Source organism: Lampetra fluviatilis, unplaced genomic scaffold, assembly GCF_964198595.1.
Source record: "Lampetra fluviatilis unplaced genomic scaffold, kcLamFluv1.1 SCAFFOLD_599, whole genome shotgun sequence".
NCBI lineage: Eukaryota > Metazoa > Chordata > Hyperoartia > Petromyzontiformes > Petromyzontidae > Lampetra > Lampetra fluviatilis.
This window is the reverse complement of record NW_027620905.1, coordinates 12,501-25,000: the sequence shown is the minus strand read 5'-3', so window position 1 is coordinate 25,000 and position 12,500 is coordinate 12,501. Positions and strand designations below refer to the sequence as shown.

Genomic DNA, 12,500 nt, shown 5'->3' with positions numbered 1-12,500 from the left:
CACCATTCTGGCGAATTGCCCGATGATGCTGGATGCAATTACCAGCGAAACGTCGTGCTACTCAAACATTGTTCATGTTGTGGTTTCACTCTTCAACACAGCGGGTGGGGCTAAAGCAGTGAACTATTTTGTCTTTTGTCAATGTGACACTTTTTTTTACTGAAAGAACCAAGAAGATGAATCCCTGCAGTCACGAAAGCTTTAAATCGAAATTTGATTACTAATCTATTATATAATTACAATCCCCCCCTCCGCCTCAAATCACTGAACCTGAATAAGTTAAATGATCATGTCACCCTGCTTCTACTGCTGCCCTATATAAGAACGGGAGACACAGCAGAGCCTCACCATTCTGGCGAATTGCCCGATGATGCTGGATGCAATTACCAGCGAAACGTCGTGCTACTCAAATTGTAAATGTTGTGGTTTCACGCTTCAACACACCGGTGGGCTAAAGCAGTGAACTATTTGTCTTTTGTCAACGTGACACTTTTTTTACTGATTGGCCGTGTCGGGTGGTGGAGGGTTACGACACATTTATAAATGACGCGATCTAAACCCAAAAACGTTGATTATGAATAATAATGTTGGTCGCGAAAGCCTGCCACGTGTTAAACTGCTACTGGAGAAGCAGCGGCTTTTCAGGTCCATCACGGACGAGCAGTCACATCGTCGCTTTTGTGCGCAAAGAAGATGCGGCACCTGTCGCAGATGGACTCTCCCTCTAAATTGTTCTTCCGCTTAAACAAAACACCGGCCAACACCACAAACAATTTCCCGGCTTGCGAACCCCAGATGGACAAACGGCAACGTCTGAGAGCGAGATCGCCAAGACCGCCAGGGATTTCTACTCGCAACTTTTCGCCGCCGAAACCGTCACACGACGAGGCTGTCCGGGAGCTGCTGGACGGGAGCCCTGCCTTAGGAGTCCCCGAGCGGGGTCGTCTGGACAGCCCCGTCAGCCCGCAGCAGGAGCTCCACACCGCTTTGAAAGGGCTCGCAGCTGGTAAAGCCGCGGGGATTGACGGCCTGCCGGTTGAATTTTATGCGGCCTTCTGGGATGAGCTTGGCCCTCAACTACTACAACTGTTGACTGAGAGGCCTGCGGAAGGGTGAACTCCCACAGAGCTGCAGGAGGGCGGTCGTCTCCCTGCTACCTAAGAAGGGGGACCTGCGGCTCGTCGAGAATTGGCGACCCGTCTCCCTCTCGTGCGCCGACTACAAAATCTTCTCCAAGGTGCTGGCAAGCAAACCGTCTCAAGACAGTGCTAGGTCAGCTGATCCTGCCGGAACAGTCGTATTGCATCCCCGGACGGTGCATATACGACAACATCGGTACGGTCAGAGACATAATCTCCCTTGTAGAAGCGCACAACATGGACTTAGGCCTCCTCTTCTTGGATCAAGAGAAGGCCTTTGATAGGGTGAGCCACGAGTACTTGGACAAACTCCTGACGTCGCTCGGTTTCGGCCAGGCCTTCATCTCGCTCGTCAGGCTCCTGTACACGTGGCACGTCCAGCCTGTTGAAGATAAACCAGCGGCTCGGCGCCCCGTTCCCTGTGACGAGGGGGGTCAGACAGGGATGCCCCCTCTCGGGGCTGCTGTACACCCTGTCCATTGAGCCACTGCTACGCCACCTGAGACGAAATCTGTCTGGCTTCAAAGTCCCGGGACCTGAGAACACAGTCGTCAAACTCTCGGCTTACGCAGACGACATATGCGTCGTCCTCAACGGCGCACATGACGTATCCACGCTCTGCCAGGCGGTTGCAGTGTACGAGAGGGCCTCCTCCGCCAAGGTCAACTGGCCCAAGTGCGAGGCCCTGTGTTTAGGGCCGCAAGGCGGCATTCGCTCTGTGCTCCTCCCAGGAGGAGTCATGTGGCGGGGACGATGGAGTCAAGTGCCTGGGGGTTTACCTGGGGAAACCACATGTCGCTCTGAACAACTGGACCGAGCTAGCCGACACAATCGAAGCTAAATGACTGACATGGGCACGCCTCGCGCCGCAGATGTCATTCAGGGGACGAGTGCTTGTCGCTAACACCCTGGCAGCTGCATCCGTGCTGTGGCACAAGGCCAAGGCCCTCCAGCCTCCTGCTTGGCTACTCGCCTGAGTCGACCGCTAACTCGCTCACTTCGCCTGGCACGGGAAGCACTGGCTCAGGCCGGGCGTTCTCTGCCTGCCGGTGAGCGAGGGCGGCCAGGGTCTGGTGGACGTCACCGCCAGGATCACGAGTTTCAGGCTCATGGCTGTCAGACGGCTGCTGTACGACCGGGAGGAGCTACCCTGGAAGTCGCCGGCCCTCGCCCTGCTGAGAAATGCAGGGGGGTGCCTGGGGTACGGAAAGGAGCTTTTCCTGATGGACCTGAGCCTGGTCGACTACACGAGGCTGCCAAGTTATCACCAGAGCCTCTTGGACGCGTGGCGGAGCCTCGAGTGGAGCAGAACGCGCGCGTGGCGCCCTACGACCTCGCGCAGTTCCTGAAGAGAGCCCTTGTTCTGCAACGGCCTTTTCCAGGGAATCAGAGGAGAGAGGACCCTGGCTCTCTACGCCTCACATCGGCAGGGCTGCGAAAAGTCTTCCGCCTCGTGCTGACCCACCAGCCCAAGTGGAAGACCGCAGCTGAGATCGCCAGCACCGCAGCGCTCCGCTCCATGCTCGCTGGGGAGAAGCTGCTGCGCAACGTACTCCACGCCATGAAGGAGCTACGCCTTAAGCTAGAAACACCGGAGGATGGTGGCGGCCCCCCCTCCCACCATCCTCTTTCCCAGAGTTGTGTTTCTCCTGCGCCAAGCCCCCTGGCCACAGCGACTCCGGCAAGCTCCTGAAGCTCCGAAGCTGCAGCAACGTGCCCCTCAAGAGTGCCCCAAACACAGCGCTCTACACGTGGCTGTGTCAAGGCGCTCTACACGTGGCTGTGTCAAGGCGCTCTACACGTGCTGTGTCAAGGCGCTCTACACGTGCTGTGTCAAGGCGCTCTACACGTGGCTGTGTCAAGGCGCTCTACACGTGGCTGTGTCAAGGCGCTCTACACGTGCTGTGTCAAGGCGCTCTACACGTGCTGTGTCAAGGCGCTCTACACGTGGCTGTGTCAAGGCGCTCTACACGTGGCTGTGTCAAGGCGCTCTACACGTGCTGTGTCAAGGCGCTCTACACGTGGCTGTGTCAAGGCGCTCTACACGTGGCTGTGTCAAGGCGCTCTACACGTGGCTGTGTCAAGGCGCTCTACACGTGGCTGTGTCAAGGCGCTCTACACGTGGCTGTGTCAAGGCGCTCTACACGTGGCTGTGTCAAGGTGCTCTACACGTGGCTGTGTCAAGGCGCTCTACACGTGGCTGTGTCAAGGCGCTCTACACGTGGCTGTGTCAAGGCGCTCTACATGTGGCTGTGTCAAGGCGCTCTACACGTGGCTGTGTCAAGGCGCTCTACACGTGGCTGTGTCAAGGCGCTCTACACGTGGCTGTGTCAAGGCGCTCTACACGTGGCTGTGTCAAGGCGCTCTACACGTGGCTGTGTCAAGGCGCTCTACACGTGGCCGTGTCAAGGCGCTCTACACGTGGCTGTGTCAAGGCGCTCTACACGTGCTGTGTCAAGGCGCTCTACACGTGCTGTGTCAAGGCGCTCTACACGTGGCTGTGTCAAGGCGCTCTACACGTGGCTGTGTCAAGGCGCTCTACACGTGGCTGTGTCAAGGCGCTCTACACGTGGCTGTGTCAAGGCGCTCTACACGTGCCGTGTCAAGGCGCTCTACACGTGGCTGTGTCAAGGCGCTCTACACGTGGCTGTGTCAAGGCGCTCTACATGTGGCTGTGTCAAGGCGCTCTACACGTGGCTGTGTCAAGGCGCTCTACACGTGGCTGTGTCAAGGCGCTCTACACGTGGCTGTGTCAAGGCGCTCTACACGTGGCTGTGTCAAGGCGCTCTACACGTGGCTGTGTCAAGGCGCTCTACACGTGGCTGTGTCAAGGCGCTCTACACGTGGCTGTGTCAAGGCGCTCTACACGTGGCTGCGGGACCTGGCCGACCTACCGGACACAAAATGGAGAGACCATTTCTCTCCCCTCATTGCGGCCGCCCCTCAGTGGAAACTAATGTACACGTCTGCCCCCGTAGCCAAACGCTGCGGCGACCTCCGGTGGAGTTTGGCACACTCACTGCACGTTGCCATCGGCCGTGTGGCTCAGCCGAATCTCTCGCCAGGGGTAACAGACTTGTGCATTTCCTGCGGTGCCAGGGAGGATCTGCCCCACCAGTACTTACGCTGCCAGCGGCTCAAGCCAATGTTCCGCCTTTTGGGGGACATCTTCAGGAAACTGAGGGTGCCTTTCTACAATAGCAGCTTCGTATACGGAGTGCTTTACCTGGCAAACAAGCGCCATGACCTCGCCAACTTCGCCTGCGCGCAGGCGAAGATGGCGGTGTACAGAACGAGGAAAAAGATGCTGGAGGGTGATACTGACGGCTGCTCTGTGCTGCTTCCGGTGTTCAGGGGCCTGCTTAAGGCGCGGCTCCGGCTGGAGCACGCCATGTACCACACACACGTCGGTGATGTGCGCGTATTCTTCGAACGCTGGGGAGCCGGAAAGGCAACTTTGCACCAGCGTTGACGGCACCCGCGTGGTTCACCTTCTGAAGCGCTCGCTCGTCACCGTGACGTGCGCGATGACCACCACAACCGCGTGACTTTTTCTTTTGTGTTGTGTGCGGTGCTTTCAGCACCACAGCACGTAGATTTGTAACGATTATGTAACGTTTGTTTTCTTTTCGGTTGGTGGTGACTGGGTTTCGTATTGGAGTCGCCTCCGGTGCTTTTTTGCTGCTGGCGGCAATAAAAGTTGTTTAAAAGTCAAAGTCACTCTCTCACTCACACACTCACTCTCTCACACTCACCCTGTATCTCTCTCACACTCACTCACTCTCTCACACTCACTCTCTCACACTCACTCTCTCACACTCACTCTCTCACACTCACCCTGTATCTCTCTCACACTCACTCTCTCACTCACTCACTCTCTCACTCAATCTCTCTCACTCACTCACACTCACTCTCTCTCACTCACTCACTCTCTCACACTCACTCTCTCACACTCACTCTCTCACACTCACTCTCTCACACTCACTCTCTCACACTCACTCTCTCACACTCACTCTCTCACTCACACACTCACTCACTCTCTCACACTCACTCACACACTCACTCTCTCACACTCACTCTCTCACTCACACACTCACTCACTCTCTCACTCACACACTCACTCACTCTCTCACACTCACTCTCTCACACTCACTCTCTCACTCACTCTCTCACTCACACACTCACTCACTCTCTCACACTCACTCACACACTCACTCTCTCACACTCACTCTCTCACTCACACACTCACTCTCTCACACTCACTCTCTCACACTCACTCTCTCACTCACACACTCACTCACTCTCTCACACTCACTCACACACTCACTCTCTCACACTCACTCTCTCACACTCACTCTCACACTCACTCTCTCACACTCACTCTCTCTCACTCACTCTCTCACACTCACTCTCTCACACTCACTCTCTCACACTCACTCACTCACACTCACCCTGTATCTCTCTCACACTCACTCTCTCACACTCACTCTCTCTCTCCCTCTCTCGCAGGCGCTGCCCTACTTTGACCGCCTGGACTACGTCTCCATGATGTGCAACGAGCAGTGCTACTCGCTCGCCGTTGAGAAGCTGCTCAACATCCGTCCACCTCCTCGCGCCCAGTGGATACGCGGTGAGGGTGACGGTGGTGGTGGTGGTGGCGATGGTGGTGGTGAGGGTGGTGGTGGCGGTGGTGGTGGTGGTGCTGGTGAGGGGTGGCGGTGGTGGCGGTGAGGGTGGTGGTGGCGGTGGTGGTGGTGGTGATGGTGGTGGCGGTGGTGGTGGTGGTGGTGGTGATGGTGAGGATGGTGGTGGTGGTGGCGATGGTGGTGGCGGTGGTGGCGGTGGTGGTGGTGGTGGTGGCGGTGGCGGTGAGGGTGGCGGTGAGGGTGGTGAGGGTGGTGGTGGCGGTGGCGGCGGAGGTTCTCGCTCAGAGGCCGCTGTGGAGTCGCACGGCATGTACCACGTAGCACATACCACATAACACGTACCGCCCCCCCCCCACGTACCCCCCCCCCCCCACGTACCCCCCCCCCCACGTACCCCCCCACCCCACGTACCCCCCCCCACCTACCCCCCCCCCCCACGTGCCCCCCCCCCTCCCCACGTGCCCCCCACCCACAGTGCTGTTTGCCGAGATGACGCGCGTGGCCAACCACGTGATGGCTCTCACCACGCACGCTCTCGACGTCGGCGCCCTCACCCCCTTCTTCTGGATGTTCGAGGAGCGCGAGAAGGTGACGGCGGTCGGGCGGTGGGGGGGGGGGTGGGTGGGGGGGTGGGGGGGGGGAACGACACGGTCACCGTGACGATGATGTACGGTCACCGTGACGATGATGATGTACGGTCACCGTGACGATGATGATGATGTACGGTCACCGTGACGATGATGATGATGATGTATGGTCACCGTGACGACGACGATATACGGTCACCGTGACGATGATGATGATGATGTATGGTCACCGTGACGACGACGATATACGGTCACCGTGACGATGATGATGATGATGATGATGTGTGGTCACCGTGACGACGACGATATACGGTCACCGTGACGATGATGATGATGATGTACGATCACCGTGACGATGACGATGTACACGTCTCTGTGTCTCACCCCGTGTGTGTCTCTGTGTGTCTCTGTGTGTCTCCGTGTGTCTCTGTGTGTCTCTGTGTGTCTCTCTCTGTCTGTCTGTGTCTCTCTCTGTCTGTCTGTGTCTCTGTGTGTTTCTGTGTGTCTCTCTCTGTCTGTCTGTGTCTCTCTCTGTCTGTCTGTGTCTCTGTGTGTCTCTCTCTGTCTGTCTGTGTCTCTCTCTGTCTGTCTGTGTCTCTCTCTGTCTGTCTGTGTCTCTGTGTGTCTCTCTCTGTCTGTCTGTGTCTCTCTCTGTCTGTCTGTGTCTCTGTGTGTCTCTGTGTCTCTGTGTGTCTCTGTGTGTCTGTGTGTCTCTGTGTCTGTGTCTCTGTGTGTCTCTCTCTGTCTCTCTGTGTGTCTCTCTGTGTGTCTCTGTGTGTGTCTCTGTGTGTCTCTGTCTCACCCCGTGTGTCTGTCTCTGTCTCTCTGTGTGTCTCTCTGTGTGTCTCTGTGTCTCTGTGTGTCTGTGTCTCTCTGTGTCTCGCTGTGTGTGTCTCTGTGTGTCTCTGTGTGTCTCTGTGTGTCTCTGTGTGTGTGTCTCTGTGTGTGTGTCTCTGTGTGTCTCTGTGTGTCTCTGTGTGTCTCTGTGTGTCTCACTTTGTCTCTGTGTGTGTGTCTCTGTGTGTCTGTGTCTCTCTGTGTCTCGCTGTGTGTGTCTCTGTGTTTCTCTGTGTGTCTGTGTGTGTCTCTGTGTCTCTGTGTGTCTCTGTGTGTCTCTGTGTGTCTCACTTTGTCTCTGTGTGTCTGTGTCTCTGTGTGTCTCTAGATGTTTGAGTTTTATGAGCGAGTTTCCGGAGCCAGAATGCACGCGGCCTACATCAGACCCGGCGGGGTCCATCAGGTGACAGATTCACCCCCCTCCCCCCTCCCCCCCCTCCTCCTTCTGATGATGATGTTGCTGATGATGCTGATGATGATGCTCATGATGATGCTGATGCTGATGATGCTGATGATGATGCTCATGATGATGCTGATGCTGATGATGCTGATGATGATGCTCATGATGATGCTGATGGTGATGCTGCTGCTGCTGATGTTGCTGATGATGCTGATGATGATGCTCATGATGATGATGCTGATGATGATGATGCTGATGATGATGCTGATGATGATGCTCATGATGATGCTGATGATGATGCTACTGATGATGCTGATGATGATGATGCTGATGATGATGATAATGCTGATGATGCTGATGATGATGATGCTGATGATGATGATGATGCTCATGATGATGATGATGATGATGCCGATGATGATGATGCTTCTGATGATGATGATGCTGCTGCTGATGACGGTGATAATGCTGATGATGCTGATGATGATGATGCTGATGATGATGATGCTGATGATGATGATAATGCTGATGATGCTGATGATGATGATGCCGATGATGATGATGCTTCTGATGATGATGATGATGCTGCTGATGACGGTGATAATGCTGATAATGATGATGATACTGCTGCTGATGATGCTGCTGATGATGCCGCTGCTGCTGCTGCTGATGATGATGATGCTGATGATGATGATGATGCTCATGATGCTGATGATGATGATGCTGATGATGATGATGGTGCTGCTGATGATGTGATGCTCATGATACTGATGATGATGATGCTGATGATGATGATGCTACTGATGATGATGATGCTGATGATGATGATGTTCATGATACTGATGATGGTGATGCTGATGATGATGATGATGCTGATGATGATGATGATGCTGCTGATGATGATGATGCTGATGATGCTGATGATGATGATGCTGATGATGATGCTGATGATGATGCTGATGATGATGCTGATGATGATGCTGATGATGATGATGATGCTGATGATGATGATGCTGATGATGATGATGATGATGCTGATGATGATGCTGATGATGATGCTGATGATGATGATGCTGATGATGATGCTGCAGGACATGCCACTGGGGCTCATGGATGACATCTACGAGTTCATAAAGAACTTCTCCATTCGCATCGACGAGCTGGAAGAGGTGACCCCTCGCCACCATCATCATCATCACCACCATCATCACCATCACCACCATCATCACCATCACCACCATCATCACCATCATCACCATCACCATCATCACCATCACCACTATCACCATCATCACCACCATCACCACCATCACCATCATCACCATCACCACCATCATCATCATCACCATCATCACCATCACCATCACCATCATCACCATCACCATCATCACCATCATCACCATCATCACCATCACCATCATCACCATCACCATCATCACCATCATCACCATCATCACCATCATCACCACCATCATCACCATCATCATCATCATCACCACCATCACCACCATCACCACCATCACCACCATCATCACCACCATCATCACCATCATCATCATCATCACCACCATCATCATCATCATCACCATCATCACCATCATCACCACCACCATCATCATCACCACCATCATCACCATCATCATCATCATCACCACCATCACCACCATCACCACCATCATCACCATCACCATCATCATCATCATCACCATCATCACCATCATCATCATCATCACCATCATCATCATCACCATCATCACCATCATCATCATCATCACCATCACCACCATCATCATCATCACCATCATCACCATCATCACCATCATCACCATCACCATCATCACCATCATCACCACCATCACCATCATCACCATCACCATCACCACCATCATCATCACCACCATCACCATCATCATCACCACCATCACCATCATCACCATCATCACCATCATCACCACCATCACCATCATCACCATCATCACCACCATCATCATCATCACCATCATCACCATCATCACCATCATCACCATCATCACCACCATCACCATCATCACCATCACCATCATCATCACCATCATCATCACCACCATCATCATCACCATCACCACCATCACCATCATCACCACCATCATCACCATCATCACCACCATCACCACCATCACCACCATCACCATCATCACCATCATCACCACCATCACCACCATCACCACCATCACCATCATCACCATCATCACCATCATCACCATCATCACCATCATCACCACCATCACCATCATCACCATCATCACCATCATCACCATCATTACCATCATCACCACCATCACCACCATCACCACCATCACCATCATCACCACCATCACCATCATTACCATCATCACCATCATCACCACCATCACCATCATCACCACCATCACCACCATTACCACCATCACCATCATCACCATCATCACCACCATCACCATCATTACCATCATCACCACCATCACCACCATCACCATCATCACCATCATCACCATCATCACCACCATCACCATCATCACCATCATCACCATCATCACCACCATCACCTCCTCCTCACCACCACCACCACCATCACCACCACCACCATCATCATCACCACCATCACCACCATCATCATCATCATCACCACCTCCACCACCTCACCACCACCACCATCATCATCACCACCTCCATCACCATCACCTCACCACCACCTCCACCACCTCACCACCACCACCATCACCTCACCTCCACCTTACCATCACCACCTCACCACCATCACCACCACCACCTCACCACCACCTCACCACCACCACCTCACCACCATCACCTCCTCCTCCTCCTCACCACCACCTCACCACCACCACCTCACCACCATCACCACCTCCTCCTCCTCCTCACCACCACCTCACCACCACCTCCTCCTCCTCCTCCTCACCACCTCACCACCACCACCACCATCACCACCTCCTCCTCCTCACCACCACCTCACCACCACCACCTCACCACCATCACCACCTCCTCCTCCTCACCACCACCTCACCACCACCACCTCACCACCATCACCACCTCCTCCTCCTCCTCCTCACCACCTCACCACCACCACCACCATCACCACCTCCTCCTCCTCACCACCACCTCACCACCACCACCTCACCACCATCACCACCTCCTCCTCCTCCTCCTCACCACCTCACCACCACCACCACCACCATCACCACCACCTCACCACCACCTCACCACCATCACCACCACCTCACCACCACCTCACCACCATCACCACCTCCTCCTCCTCCTCCTCCTCCTCCTCCTCATCACCACCTCACCACCATCACCACCTCACCATCACCATCACCACCACCTCACCACCATCACCACCTCCTCCTCCACCTCCACCTCCACACCACCACCACCTGATTGCGTGCGGGTTGGGTGCGGGTTGCGTGCGGGTTGCGTGCGGGTTGCGTGCGGGTTGCGTGCGGGTTGCGTGTGGGTTTGGCGTGTGGGTTGCGTGTGGGTTGCGTGTGGGTTGCGTGTGCTGTAGATGCTCACCAGTAACCGCATCTGGAAGAATCGTCTCGTGGACATTGGCGTGGTGACAGCAGAGGAGGCCTTGAACTACGGATTCAGGTGCCACAACCACCACAACCACCACTACTACCACCACCACAACAACCACCACCACCACAACTATAACCACCACTACCACCACAACCACCAACACAACTACCACCACAACCACTACAACCACCACCACAACTACAACCACCAACACAACCACCACAACCACCACAACCACCACCACCACCACGAACACCACCACAACCACCACCACAACCACCACAACAACAAACACCACAACCACCACCACAAACACAACTACCACCTCCATCACCACCACCACAACCACCACTACCACCACCACCAAAACAACCACCAACACAACCACCACCACCACCACAACCACCACTACCACCACCACCAAAACAACCAAAACGAACACCACCACAACCACCACAACTACCACCACCACAACCACCACCACAAACACTACAACCACCACTACCACCACAACTACCACAACCACCAACACAACCACCAACACAACCACCAACACAACCACCACCACAACTACAACCACCACCAACACAACCACCAACACAACCACCAACACAACCACCAACACAACCACCACTACCACCACCACCAACACAACCACCAACACAACCACCACCACCACAACTACCACAACCACCACCACAACCACCAACACAACCACCACCACAACCACCACCACAACCACCACAATCACAACTACAACCACCACAACCACCACAACCACCACCACAACTACAACCACCAACACAACTACAACCACCACCATCACAACAACCACTACACTACCGCAACCATCACCACAGCCACCACCACGAACACCACCACAACCACCACCACCACAACCGCAACCACCTCTGCAACCACCACCACCACAACCACAGCCACCACAACCACCACAACCACCACCAACAACCACTACAACAACCACCACAACTACAACCACCACAACCACCACCACAACCACTACAACCACCATCACAATCACCACAACCACCTTTGTGTATGTCTGTGTGTGTCTGTGTGTGTGTGTCTGTCTGTGTGTGTGTGTGTCTGTGTGTGTGTGTATGTGTGTGTGTCTGTGTGTGTGTGTCTGTGTGTGTGTCTGTGTGTGTCTGTGTGTGTGTGTCTGTGTGTGTGTCTGTGTGTGTCTGTGTGTGTGTGTCTGTGTGTGTCTGGGTGTGTGTGTGTGTGTCTGGGTGTGTGTGTGTCTGTGTGTGTGTGTGTCTGTGTGTGTGTGTGTCTGTGTGTGTGTCTGTGTGTGTGTGTGTGTGTCTGT

General features: G+C 54.4%; 1 protein-coding gene across 1 annotated transcript in view; it reads left to right on the top strand.

The window, feature by feature from the left end:
- Positions 1-12,500, top strand: part of NDUFS2 (NADH:ubiquinone oxidoreductase core subunit S2) — a gene marked incomplete at its 3' end in the record, with an annotated part of 30,828 nt that overhangs the window by 14,006 nt on the left and 4,322 nt on the right. The window contains exons 4-8 of the mRNA XM_078884996.1: positions 5,649-5,769; positions 6,261-6,373; positions 7,538-7,612; positions 8,701-8,778; positions 11,151-11,236. Of these exons, the coding sequence (XP_078741122.1) occupies positions 5,649-5,769; positions 6,261-6,373; positions 7,538-7,612; positions 8,701-8,778; positions 11,151-11,236 (473 nt within the window). The remainder of the gene's footprint in view (positions 1-5,648; positions 5,770-6,260; positions 6,374-7,537; positions 7,613-8,700; positions 8,779-11,150; positions 11,237-12,500) is intronic.